The sequence below is a fragment of the Sitophilus oryzae genome, unplaced genomic scaffold (genome assembly GCF_002938485.1).
Source record: "Sitophilus oryzae breed Bouriz unplaced genomic scaffold, Soryzae_2.0 scaffold_111_pilon_pilon, whole genome shotgun sequence".
Classification (NCBI taxonomy): domain Eukaryota; kingdom Metazoa; phylum Arthropoda; class Insecta; order Coleoptera; family Curculionidae; genus Sitophilus; species Sitophilus oryzae.
Window position 1 is genome coordinate 4,218,264 of NW_022145749.1, and position 13,669 is coordinate 4,231,932.

At 34.9% G+C, this 13,669-nt stretch overlaps 1 protein-coding gene across 1 annotated transcript; it reads left to right on the top strand.

Moving 5' to 3' along the window:
- The first annotated feature begins 779 nt into the window (after positions 1 to 779).
- LOC115883169 (KRAB-A domain-containing protein 2-like) lies at positions 780 to 1,193 on the top strand. The gene has a single exon (XM_030901478.1). The coding sequence runs from the start codon at positions 780 to 782 to the stop codon at positions 1,191 to 1,193; it is 414 nt and encodes a 137-aa protein (XP_030757338.1).
- Positions 1,194 to 13,669: the final 12,476 nt, after the last annotated feature.

The following is a 13,669-nucleotide window of genomic DNA, read 5'->3' on the forward strand; positions in this document are numbered from 1 at the left end:
CAAAATGACAGTTTAATGATGTGTCAAAATTTCAAAGTCAACCGAGTTTGATAAAAATCGATATATAGGATGGCCATGGGCTAAAATGAAAGAAAAAAAATTGAGCTGTCACATTTGACAGCTGTCAAAAAAATTTCAAAGTTGTCCGATTTTGATAAAAATCGATATATAGGATGGCCATGGACTAAAATGAAGGAAAAAATAATTTGAGCTGTTAAATTTGACAGCTGTCAAAAAAATTTCAAAGTTGTCCGATTTTGATAAAAAAAATGTTTTTAAAAAATCGATATATTGGATGCCTCCTACCCTATAGTCGGTTTTCATTTTATTTGTCTTAGATTTGAACTGTCAGATATGACAGCTGTCGTTTTTTTTAAGTTCTCATATTTTAATGAAAATCGATATACATATTATTAGGATGCCCATAGGAAGTTATTTAAGAAAAAAATAATTGAGTGAGTGTAAGTGTGTGGAAGTTGCTGACCTAAATATTATTGAAGCACAACCTGAGACAAGTACCAGGAAAATTGCAGCGGAATTAAATACTTGCGCATCAGCTGTATGGAGGATATTAAAATAACAGCAGTTATATCCTTACCACATACAGAGAGTTCAAGCTCTCTCACAGATTTCGAGCTGAGAATGACATTTTCCCAATGGTTTCATCAAATAAATATGGAAAACCCTTTTTTTTGTTCAGAAACCTGCCAGAAGAAACACAGTGTGCCAAAAAAAGGTTTAGTTGTTAGACCGATACTAAGTAAAAACATAAACTCAAGATGTCAGGTCGACTTAATCAATACAAGTTCATACTTGTATACCAAGACCATCTTACTAAGTTCGTCCCACTTCGACCTCTTAAAAGCAAAAGGGCAGAGGAAGTGGCTTATGTACTCTTGGACATTTTTACAATTTTCGGTGCGCCTAGTATTTTGCAAAGCGATAATGGGAGAGAATTTGCCAACCATACCATTACTGAACTGTGCAGTATGTGGCCTGAGTTAAAAATGGTTCGTGGAAAACCCAGGCACTCTCAGAGTCAAGGCTCATTAGAACGTGCTAATCAGGACGTGGAAAATATGCTTTGTTCGTGGCTGGAAGACAATAACACTAAGAAATGGTCGGAAGGTTTACGTTTTGTTCAGTTAATGAAGAACAGGGCTCATCATAGTGGCATAAACTGTTCTCCGTAGGAAACCATGTTTGGAACAAAGTTAAAAGTTGGTTTACAAGATTGTTAAAGAAAGAAAAAAATTCAGAAATTTAGGCAAAGAATACAAAACAGCTAAAGGAAAAACTAGAGCAGTTAGAGTTTTAAGACCATTGCGAGAAAACTGTAGAAATAGATGTACAGAAAAACTAAATGACGTTGGTGTTACGCATCCGCAGCGGTTTTTCAGTAGTAACGCTTCAAATTGTAAGCTACGAGTGTCTACGGGTAGTCATGTTTTAGTCATGTCCCATGACTAATCTTACTGTGGACTTGCCCAATAAATTCTTTCTTCTTTTTATTATAGTCTCCACGATAACATCTTTTGTTTATTGTTGTCTCTGGGCCAAGGTCATAGCGGCGAGGTGTGTTGGAACGCCTCCGCAGCGGTTTTTCGGTAGTAACGCTTCAAATTGTAAGCTACTGCCTAACCAGGCTGCAAATGGCGCCTTGTGCCTCGTTTGCTTCCCTTCTTTTTTTCAGGATCGCTAGTTCATCGTTGCTGATTCCTCCCGTATTGACGAAGCCGGAAGGCAGAAACACTGAATGCCTACGGGTAGTCATGTTTTAGTCATTCTCATGACTAATCTTACTGTAGACTTGCCCAATAAATTATTTCTTCTCTCTCTCTCTCTAATGAAATATATCTATATATATATATATATATATATATATATATATATATATATATATATATATATATATATATATATATATATATATATATATATATATATATATATATATATATATATATATATATATATATATATATATATATATATATATATATATATATATATATATATATATATATATATATATATATATACACACTGCTGGCAAAGGAATATTAGCAATAGGAGGTTTTCAATGCAATAAAAAAAGATGGTAAGGCTGCAAAATACACTGCAGTGCAACAGAGACGGATAAAGTGTCTTTTCCCTACCATCGTATAGGGGTAGTGATCATAGAAGTGATACGACGAGAGAGCCCCTGCGAGAGGGGGCGCCGGGCGGGTCTTTAAGACGCTTGTGTGGGGGCTACCGCCTACTAATAGACCAGAATCGAAAAAATAGAAACAGGACGGACAGTGTTGCCATTCAATTAAATCGAAATTATGTTGGCTTGTCAAAATCCTATTATCTTGCCTACTTAATGAAATATTAAATAAAGTACAAAACAATTTTAAGAATGTTTTCTCTAGGCACATAACTTCTTTCTAAAACGAAAAGTAACATGCAAAACTTTGAAATCAATTCTAAAATAGCAAGTGCAATTCTATGAAATGGCAATACTGTACGATCTTCCTAGCAGTCGCCCCGACACAGTCGGTCGGCGGCGGCGCTTGCCAAAGCCGCGGCTGTGACAAGCGCCGGGTTTGTTAGATTATAATTCCATACGAGAACAAAATTCTCGGTAGATCTTCAACAAAAATTAAAAGTACAGAAACGAAATAAAATATAATATTTAAGTCCAAAATTAGCATTCCTATGTGTCGTAATAATAGATAACTCAAATAAAATACAAATATAATAAATATAACAAGAATTAGAAATAGCTAGGTATATTATTTGATATTAAAAAAAATATTGAATTAAATAATATTAATATATTAATAAAAACATATAAAACTATAACAAGTAGGGATAGCAGTCACAAATTAGTGTAACAGTCACTTTTTACCTTTGTACAAATTTTGATCAGTGATATCTAAAATTAATTTCATTTCAATGGTAAAGCTGTAGCAACTCTCAACTCTTTTTTCATATTAATAAATTTTTTTGACGGGAAAATCACTAAATATTGTCCGAATTTAGGTTGTTTCTTAACTTAAATTTTGTTTTTGTTTACATTTTTTGGGGGAAAATATGGGTTCAACTTTAGTAGATGAATGAAATAAAATCTTTTCAAAAGATATCAACTTCTTCGGGCATGCCGCCAATCCCGCGCCTAATAAGGAGTAATAAGGATTTTTAGGAATATCTCTGTAACTCTGCAACTAGACAGAACGATGACCTGTATGTCTGTTATTACTAAATAAAATTTAATGAAACAATAATAAAGTCAGATTATATAGATTCCAACGCGGCAGTCGCTTAATTTTTAGTCAAATAAGTCAGCTTTTTAAAAGTGCTTCTATTGTAAAAACTAAAGACGCAGTTGAATATATCGTTGGGTTTTTCTTTAAATCGGTAGATCGGTAGCTTACAGACGAAACCGGTAGACCTGGCAACTCTGTGATGAACTGACGGGAGTGGAATAGCGAGGTGCGGAGGCGCGGGAAGGAAATAAAATAATGGCGATAAATAAAAGGCAGGGAGATGGGTATCATGAGTGGATGGGAGGTGGCGGAATTTCCAAAATTTGTTATTTTATTGGAGTTTGTCTAAGTAGACAGGCGTAGTGGAAGTGGAAACGGGGAAGTTGTTGTCCATCTCTGTTTAAGTATAGACTTTTTATAGGCGTTTCGTTCCAATGCATGTAATTCCTATGCCTAGAGATCCATTGCCGGGCCTGTATATATATATATATATATATATATATATATATATATATATATATATATATATATATATATATATATATATATATATATATATATATATATATATATATATATATATATATATATATATATATATATATATATATATATAAAATGAACAAAATTCTTACAGCTTTAGTGTATATTAATAAATAAAATAAAATAAAGAAAAAATTAAAAAAAATAAAAAGTAAAAAGAAAATTGTCGTAAAGGGGGGAACCAAGCTCCTTTTTTTAAATTTTTTCTTTACTTTCGATTTTTCGAAATTAGAAAAAATACACAGCTAAAGGCAAGAAAATATTATTTATTAATATACACTAAAGCTGTAAGAATTTTGTTCATTTTATATATTTGAGCGGGCCGAAAAACGCTCTTTACCATCTTTTGACGGGAGATGCACTAATATCTCACCGACACTTTACGACATCGTCTGTTGATATAGAAGAAGTTTTGCTTGCCGTATCGGTGAGAACCAGCCCCTGGACAGCCCACCTGATGAAGGGTAGGCCCAGAAACCGGTTGTGGGAGTGGAGCTTGGTTCCCCCCTTTACGACAAGCAAAACAATTTTCTTTTTACTTTTTATTTTTTTAAATTTTTTCTTTACTTTCGATTTTTCGAAATTAGAAAAAATACACAGATAAAGGCAAGAAAATTTTATTTATTTAGATATAACTTTGCGATTAATGGTCAAAAGGTTGTTTTTTAGCCACATTGGATGAATCAGAAAAATGTATTACTTGTTCAGTAGCTAATAAAATGGATTCAAGCAGCGACTCATGTAGACTATCGCATAACGTAAACATGTTCCAATACATAAAACGAATCAAAGGAAAATTGATGAAGTGGTAGAACATATTCAATCGTTTCCAGCATACGAAAGCCACTACTCAAGAAGACATACTAAAAAGAAATATTTAGCTTCAAACCTTAATTTGTCTACTATGTACAATTTATATTGTGAAAAGTATAATGAAAAACCAGTTTCGATTAAAATTTACGCTCGAGAATTTCATAAATTAGACTTGAGATTTAAAAAACCTAAAAATGACACCTGCACTAAATGTGATTAGTTTATTGTCAAAAGAAAAGTTCTAGGACAATGACGATGAAAAAACAAAAATCAAACAGGAAAGAAAAAATCATTTAGTCTGTGCAGATGCTGCATATGAGGCAAAAAAGCTGATAAACAAAAAGGTGTAATAGATGAAACTCACGTTACGTATGCTTTTGACCTACAGCAAGTACTACAGACACCGTACCTGTCTTGCAACAAAATATTTTACTTAAGACAGTTAGCAACATATACTCTGACGATTCACAATTGCAATACTGGAGAATCTATATATTATATGTGACCAGAGTGTACTGCAGGTAGAGGCGCAAATGAAATTGCATCATGTCTGTTTCGCCACATAACCACAAACATTCTAAATATAACTAAAACGGCAATATTTTACTCTGATACTTGTGGAGGGCAAAATATAAACTTCTATGTGTGTTCCATGTCCGCGTTTGCAGTTCAGAAACATCCGCCTTTAGAAATGATTGACCACACGTTTTTGGTACCAGGACATACACATCTAGAATATGATGTCGCTCACTCTGTCACTGAAAGAGCCAAAAAGAATTGTGGTTTTGATATACATGTCCCCAGTGATTGGTACCAACTAGTTCGTACGGCAAGCAAACAAAATAAATTTAAAGTTGAAGTTATGGAGCTAGAACATTTTTTTGCATTTTCGGAGCTCAGTTTAAAAGGTCCACTAAGAGCAAAAGACAAATCGTTTAAGCTTAAAGAAATACGGTGGATTAGATACAGTAACGAGCCTGTTGTTCAGTTTAAAAATACATTAGAAGAAGAGGTGCCTCTTTCGGAAATAAACTTTTTAAAGAAAAGCCAAAAACTAAATAGTCTAATAAATTATTTTCTAGCTCAGCTTTTTACTAGTAGACGACCAATAAGTGCCAAAAAGAAGAAAACTTACTTCAAATTGTTAATTTACTGGACAAAGATGTTCAACAATATTACAAGGACCTTCCAACTGACAAACAAATCGAAAAAGACACTCATCCAGATCTTGATCGATATGATTCAGATGCGAATGAATAATATTTTTTTGTTGTGCCTGTTGTTTCTTACTTTATGATATAAGTTTTTTCACTCTCATAGGTTCTCGTTGTAGACATTTTATGCATTAACGAAAATATTAATCAAGAATATTTTTTATTTTCATATGAGTAGTAAAGTTGGCCTTAATTCAATGTTTTTTTAACATAACCAAACTCTTAGAAGAATGTATGTAAAATAAAAACTGTTGTATGTATACTTATGTCCTTTCTTACCATCGTGGACATAAATTAAAATTGTTATATGTGGAGCTATGTCCTTTCGCCCATTGTCAGGATATTATCAAAACTGGTATATGTGTACTTATGTCCTTTTCTAACCAAACCGCAGAGCAAATTTTCAATTGTTCTTGCTGCTGTTTGGCAACGGTTCCCCTCAATGTATTTATTTCACTTGACCAGTTTAAAAAAGAGATGTTTCAGCTTATTAGTTAATTACGTTCATTGTTTTAGGGACTTACAATTTGGACCACATAAAAGCCATTCAATGGGGAAATATGCCTGAACAAGAAGGCATTAAATCTGTAAAGGAAGTACTCAATAAGGTTACACCCACAGGCTTATGGCTTGATGAGTGTGGATACTTGGGTGCTAGTCCTGATGGCTTTATAGGTGATAATGATATAGTTGAAGTGAAATGTCCATATAAATACCAGGAATCATCACTTTTGGAAGGAATAAAATCATCCAAAGACTATATTATTGTCTCTGATGAAGAGGGAAACATAACAATAGATAGAAAACACATATACTTTTTTCAAATTCAAGGTCAGCTATCACTAACAGGGAGGAAAGATGCCCATCTTGTAATATGGACTCCAAAAGAAATTATGATAGTTACCATTGAGGCAAAAGATTTTAATGAACATTTAAAGGTGTTAAAGAAATTCTATTGGGAACATTATATTCCATTTTTATTAGAGGAGAAACATTTAAGTAATTAATGTATACCTATAATAATACTTGTAATATTATATTGTTTTTTGGCATATTTTTAGTAGCATTTAGAAGTACATAATTATAATATTAAAGTAGTAGATAATATAATATTAATATGAAACACAAACTTGTTCATTTATGAAGTCTTATAAACATGTAAGTACTTACCTATTATGTTGGCTGAGGGGGACAAACAGTTTGATAATTCATATTTACACAAGGAAGAACTAGATGCAGACATAATCTGTATATACCTTTCCGAATAGTTAGAACTTAAAATGCAAATCACACGAACTGGACCCTTATATTTATAAAATAAAAAAAAATAGGAAAATGCAATTTTCAATTTATTTAAAAACCTGACAAAAAAAATTCGTTCTAGTAAGAAAATGTTTGATATACAAATATAATATAAAGTAAACTTCTCATCGAAGGGAAATGACAGAAAGAATAATATACACTAAGCAAAGATCATAATCATAAAATGAATAAGATAAAAAATAAGTAGTAAACAAATCTTTTATATACAATACCTGTATATAAACAATAAAATTTTTGTTATTAAAATAAGTTAATCTATTTTATACGTGTTCTACTTCAGAAATTAATGGGAATTGCAAATTTGTCAGAGCACCACAGACTTGGAAAATCTTTGTGGCTTGAGGAAGTAAATTCTGAGGTATTGAATTTAATATGGAGAAGCATTTTATTCGTCGTATAAGAATATATTCTTTCTACATGAATTCTTGCACGTTTGTTTGAATACTTGTTGAGGAGTAAACTGTAGAGTTGTTAGAAAGGAAGGAATATTTAAGCTAACACCTTGAGGCAAAATATCTGCTATTAAAAAGCCTTTATCACCTAAAACAAGATCACCCGAAACCATTTTTTGAAGGACAGCGCAGTCTTCCACAATTCTCTTATCTGACACAGATCCAGGATAAAGGTCACTAATAAATGTTACCACTCCATTTGGAGCCACTGCAATTAATCCCTTCACAGTATTTTGGTATTTATATGAACTATACGTAAATGTTTGCTTCTCCAGGGAAGGGGGTTAACACATTTTACCTCTATACAGTCCAAAATAATTCCTATTCCACCACGTAATATACATATATGAGAAAACTTTATCAAAGACTGTATCAATGTATGAAAGTGCCGCTTGGGAAATACCATAAGATTTTATGACTGAGAGTCATTTTAGACGTGTAGCTTATGAGATAGAATGGACAGGATATCCATATTGTTTACAACATCCGACGAATCGAGCATTTTTGCAGGTAAAAGATGGAATCCCAAGCGATTCTGCATTGAATTTTCTTTGGACTCTGGTACGGATACGCCTTTCAGAGCGTGATTCCGATTTGATCAGATTATTTATAAAACCAGAACCACACAAGTTAAGTAAGTTGGAGTCACAATCTATATCGGTTGTTGATCAAATTATTGACCAAATGATTTTTGGATCTTGCAATGATCGCATGATTGATAATTGTCAAGATATACCATCGAAAGCCGGATGGACCCCAAGTTAAATCATGGTTTGTGCTGATAAATCTTCTTGGGAATGGACCGTTCCTATGTGGCTGATAGAAATGGAACTTTTCGCAACCTCAGGAGGATTGGTTTTGCAACAAAATAATCCTGAGGTTTTAAAGTCTGGATGTGTGAATACTATTCATACGAATTCTATTATGCAAGTTTTATTGCATGTAATGGTATGTTATAGTTTATATCTGCCAATATCTTGGATATGGGCGATGGGTGACGATACTATACAGGAAGACCCAGAGAGTGAGGAGTATTTTGTAGAATCGTCTCGATATTGTATTTTGAAACAAATCGAGTACAAGTCTGAATTTGCTGGACATGAGTTTAAAAATGGATATGTTGAACCAGCTTATTTTGGAAAACAAAATTATGCTCTTCTTCAAGCAGATGAGAGGTTTTTGGCAGGAAATAGCTGATTTGTACGCTTTACTCTATCATCGATCTAAGAGCGAGATTTGGTAAGGACTATTGTCTCACAATTAGCAGATAAACCAATCCCAAGCTTAGAAATTTTAGATATAATTTGGGATGGTGAAGAATAATTGTGATCCAAAGATTCACATAAAAGATTTAAAACCAGCTCACTAGAAATGCACCCATAAGTAAATGTAATCTATGTACATTCCAGATATGCCTCGTAAATTTCTCGGAGACCCCCCAAGGGATCCCGACCAGTGGGCCCGTTATTTCTGATGAAGGAGGAGGCCAGGAAGAGCAAAGAAAAGCAGCAAGCCAGAAGGGGAAGAATAAGGAGCTTGGTGGAGGCGTTCAATAAAGCGCCCACCAGGTCGGCAACCCCTTTACGTCGGAACGACGAATAATAATCCTCTCGAACATACAAGTCCGACCGCCTGGCCCCTACCTCACATCTACGCCTACGCCGCCGCCGCCGTCGCAGACGCCGTCTAAACGAAGCCGAGTTGAAATAGCGGACAGGATAGCCGCTACGACCGGGCCCTGGGACGCTACACTCCTGGCGGAAGTGCGTTCTCTGAGGCCATCCGGCGTCCCAGAAAATGTGAAGACGCGGGTTCGGTTGCGAACCAGTACGGGACGCCGGATCTGGGTGACCATTCCGAAAAATGCGTAGAAATATGAAAATCATTCTAACTGGTAGCCTGGGGATCCTAATGAACCGTTAAAAGTTCCGCCCGAAAAGAACTCTGGATCTAATTTGCTTTTTTTATTATTATAGAAGACATGTTTTATTTTCTATTTTATTTTATTTTATTTTAGCTGGGTATATTAGGTTCGGAGAACAAACCCGCATTTTTTTATTTTTTTTGCTTATAGAAGCCTTTCCCGTTTCTCTACTCCACTCGTAACTTATAATACTCTTGTCACGAAAACTGTTTAATGTTGATTTCTTTTAGGATTAACCGTTGCCGGCTTCTTGCTTGCAAAATCTGCAGATCCTCCCAATATTACTGCTTCTGTTCCTCCTACATCAGAACATAGTAGCTGTTCAGACTCTCGTATAGCCAGAAGCCAGCCAGATTCCCCTATACAAAACTCTAGCAGTCAGCCAGATTCTCCTGTACCAGACCCTAGTAGGAGGCGGGATTCCAGTATTACAAACTCGGATTCTAGTAGTGATGAATCCACTAGCACAATAGCTGTTTTAAAAAGGCGAAAAGTAGCTACAACCAGTTATAAACAAAAATTTCGGGATAAATGGTGTGAAGATAAAAGATATGCAAATTGGTATAAATCATCATCGGATGGAAGTTCAGCATTCTGTACTGTTTGTGACAAAAAAATAATTGGAGGAATTACTCATATAAAAAGGCACAGTATAACGTTAGTACATAAAAAAATAAAGAAAGCAGCAGAGTTAAAATGTGTTATGTTTCTTCACGAACATAACTGAAGAGTAGTTCTAAAGGGTCTAAGTGCCAAAAACCTATATTTTTCGTTATACATATAGAAAGGGTTTATGTGCCATGCCTAATAGTATTGCAAAGGTTCTAAGTGCCAGCGATACATTTAAGTGTTCATCTACTGCGTGAAAGATTATTTAGATCGGTAATTTTATTTATAAAGGGTCTATGTGCCGTCACCGTGAAGTAAATCATATTAATCATATATTGTAGTGTTTATTTATCTCATCAATATCGTGTCATTCCAAACTAAAAATGGAGCGAAAACGGCGAGTAAAAGGATCAGAAAGTATAAAAAAAGAACAAACACGTTTAAGGACAAGTGGGTTAGAATACAAAACGTATCGAGGTGTTTTAAAAACTGCGAAAAAACTCTTGAAAATGTAAGTTCTTTTTTGGAAATCTTTTGAGGTTAAGTTGTCATTACCATTTTATTTTTAGGTTGATTGTCGCTGTAAATTGCAATGCAAGTCCGTCTCTACACAGCAAATAGAAACCTTGTTTCATGATTTCCATAAAATAGCTGATAACATACAAGAGAAGACTTATTTACTTGGATTAATACAGATTGGTAGAATCAATCGAAGGCGTCATGGAAATTATGATAATCCTGGACAAAGCCGTCGCCAAGTTAGTGTGTTTTATGCTGTATCTAATGGTCAAGGCGAACATATACAGGTATGCTGCAATACGTTCAGCAAAATTTCGTTATCTCATAAGAAGGTACAGGTTTTGGTAGAGAAAAAGAAATCCGGCAGCAGTATCTATGTAGATACTAGGGGCCAAGCTAATAGGCCAAAAAAATTTACCGAGGAAATTAAACAGATGGTGCTGCAGCACATTAACAGTTTTCCCAGGGATGAGAACCATTACAGCCGACAAAAATCTCAAAAATAATTTCTTAGCGCTGATTTAAACATAAATCGCCTGTTTATCGCATTTAAAAAAATATCCAAACGCTCCAGTAAATTACAGATTTTATTCGGATACATTCCACAAACATTTTTCACATCTTCGATTTGGAAAACCAAAATCTGATACCTGTTCAAATTGCGATTTACTTAATGCGAAAATAAAAGCAAGCCCTGCTGAACAGAGTTCCTTTAAATCTAAACTCGAATTACACCAGAGAAAAGCTGAAAAACCCAGGCAAGCGCTAAAGAATAATACCATCGAATCACAACAACCAGCTTCTAATAATATAGTAATTTCGATAGATTTGGAGCAGGTGATCTTTATACCAACCCTCACTCATAGTGACATGTTCTACAGCCGTCAGCTTGCCTGTTATAACTTGGCTGATACGAACAGTGTCTTTATATGACTTTGGAATGAGTCGGTAACAGGGAGAGGAGGTTGCGAAATCGGATCTGCGCTCTTGAAAGTTATTCTTTCAGAAAATAGGTTTGCAACAAAAACTAAACTATAGTCCGTTCCAATGGAGCTGATAGCACAGATCAAGGGTTCGGACCATAAAATAGTTGTAAACCATAGGCGCAACGGAACTACCTAGTTGTAAACCATAGGCGCAACGGAACTACCTGCCCCGTAACCTGTACCCATTGTCATTAAAATAAAAAACTCGTAATATTTATATATATATATATATAATGCAAATGGCGCCTTTGTGCCTCGTTTGCTTCTCCTTTTCTTTCTCTTTTTTCAGGATCGGCTAGTTCATCGTTGCTGATTCCTCCCGTATTGATGAAGCCGGAAGGCAGAAACACTGAGTGTCTACGGGTAGTCATGTTTTAGTCATGTATCATGACTAATCTTTCTGTGGACTTGCCCAATAAATTTCTTTCTTCGTTTTTTTTATAGTTTCCACGATAACTTCCTTGTTTATTGTTTTCTCTGGGCCAGGGTGATAGCGGCGAGGTGTGTTGGAACGCCTCCGCGGCGGTTTCCTGGTAGTAACGCTTCAAATTGTAAGCTACTGCCGGACCAGCTGCAAATGGCGCCTTTGTGCCTCGTTTGCTTCTCCTTTTCTTTCTCTTTTTTCAGGATCGCTAGTTCATCGTTGCTGATTCCTCCCGTATTGATGAAGCCGGAAGGCAGAAACACTGAGTGTCTACGGGTAGTCATGTTTTAGTCATGTATCATGACTAATCTTTCTGTGGACTTGCCCAATAAATTTCTTTCTTCGTTTTTTTATGGTTTCCACGATAACTTCCTTTGTTTATTGTTTTCTCTGGGCCAGGGTGATAGCGGCGAGGTGTGTTGGAACGCCTCCGCGGCGGTTTCGGTAGTAACGCTTCAAATTGTAAGCTACTGCCGGACCAGCTGCAAATGGCGCCTTTGTGCCTCGTTTGCTTCTCCTTTTCTTTTTCTTTTTTCAGGATCGCTAGTTCATCGTTGCTGATTCCTCCCGTATTGATGAAGCCGGAAGGCAGAAACACTGAGTGTCTACGGGTAGTCATGTTTTAGTCATGTATCATGACTAATCTTTCTGTGGACTTGCCCAATAAATTTTTTCTTCGTTTTTTTATAGTTTCCACGATAACTTCCTTGTTTATTGTTTTCTCTGGGCCAGGGTGATAGCGGCGAGGTGTGTTGGAACGCCTCCGCGGCGGTTTCGGTAGTAACGCTTCAAATTGTAAGCTACTGCCGGACCAGCTGCAAATGGCGCCTTTGTGCCTCGTTTGCTTCTCCTTTTCTTTCTCTTTTTTCAGGATCGGCTAGTTCATCGTTGCTGATTCCTCCCGTATTGATGAAGCCGGAAGGCAGAAACACTGAGTGTCTACGGGTAGTCATGTTTTAGTCATGTATCATGACTAATCTTTCTGTGGACTTGCCCAATAAATTTCTTTCTTCGTTTTTTTATAGTTTCCACGATAACTGTTTTTTGTTTATATATATATATATATAAATATTACGATGGAGCGAAATGTATATATATATATATATATATATATATATATATATATATATATATATATATATATATATATATATATATATATATATATATATATATATATATATATATATATATATATATATATATATATATATATATATATATATATATATATATATATAAGTACCTGTATAGAGTAAAATTTGAAATAGTTAGCATTCGGCAACTAGCAAGTATCATTCTCGATTAGTAGAGAAGCTTCCTACAAGTTCATGGAAAAAAGCGGCGATAATTGAGTGGTTGAAATGTAAATTTCGATGATACAATGGTGAAAAAAGAACTTTTGCAAATTGTTAGACAGCATAAGGCAAAGTTTAAAAAATTTGTAATCGATGAGATGGCAAAAGGTAGAGGTATTATTGTACATCGCTTACCCCCTTACCATTGTGAGCTGAACCCAATAGAGCTTATATGGGCACAAGTCAAAAGTTATGTTGCCAGGAACAATAAAACTTTTAAACTTCAAGAAGTACGACAACTTTTGATGGA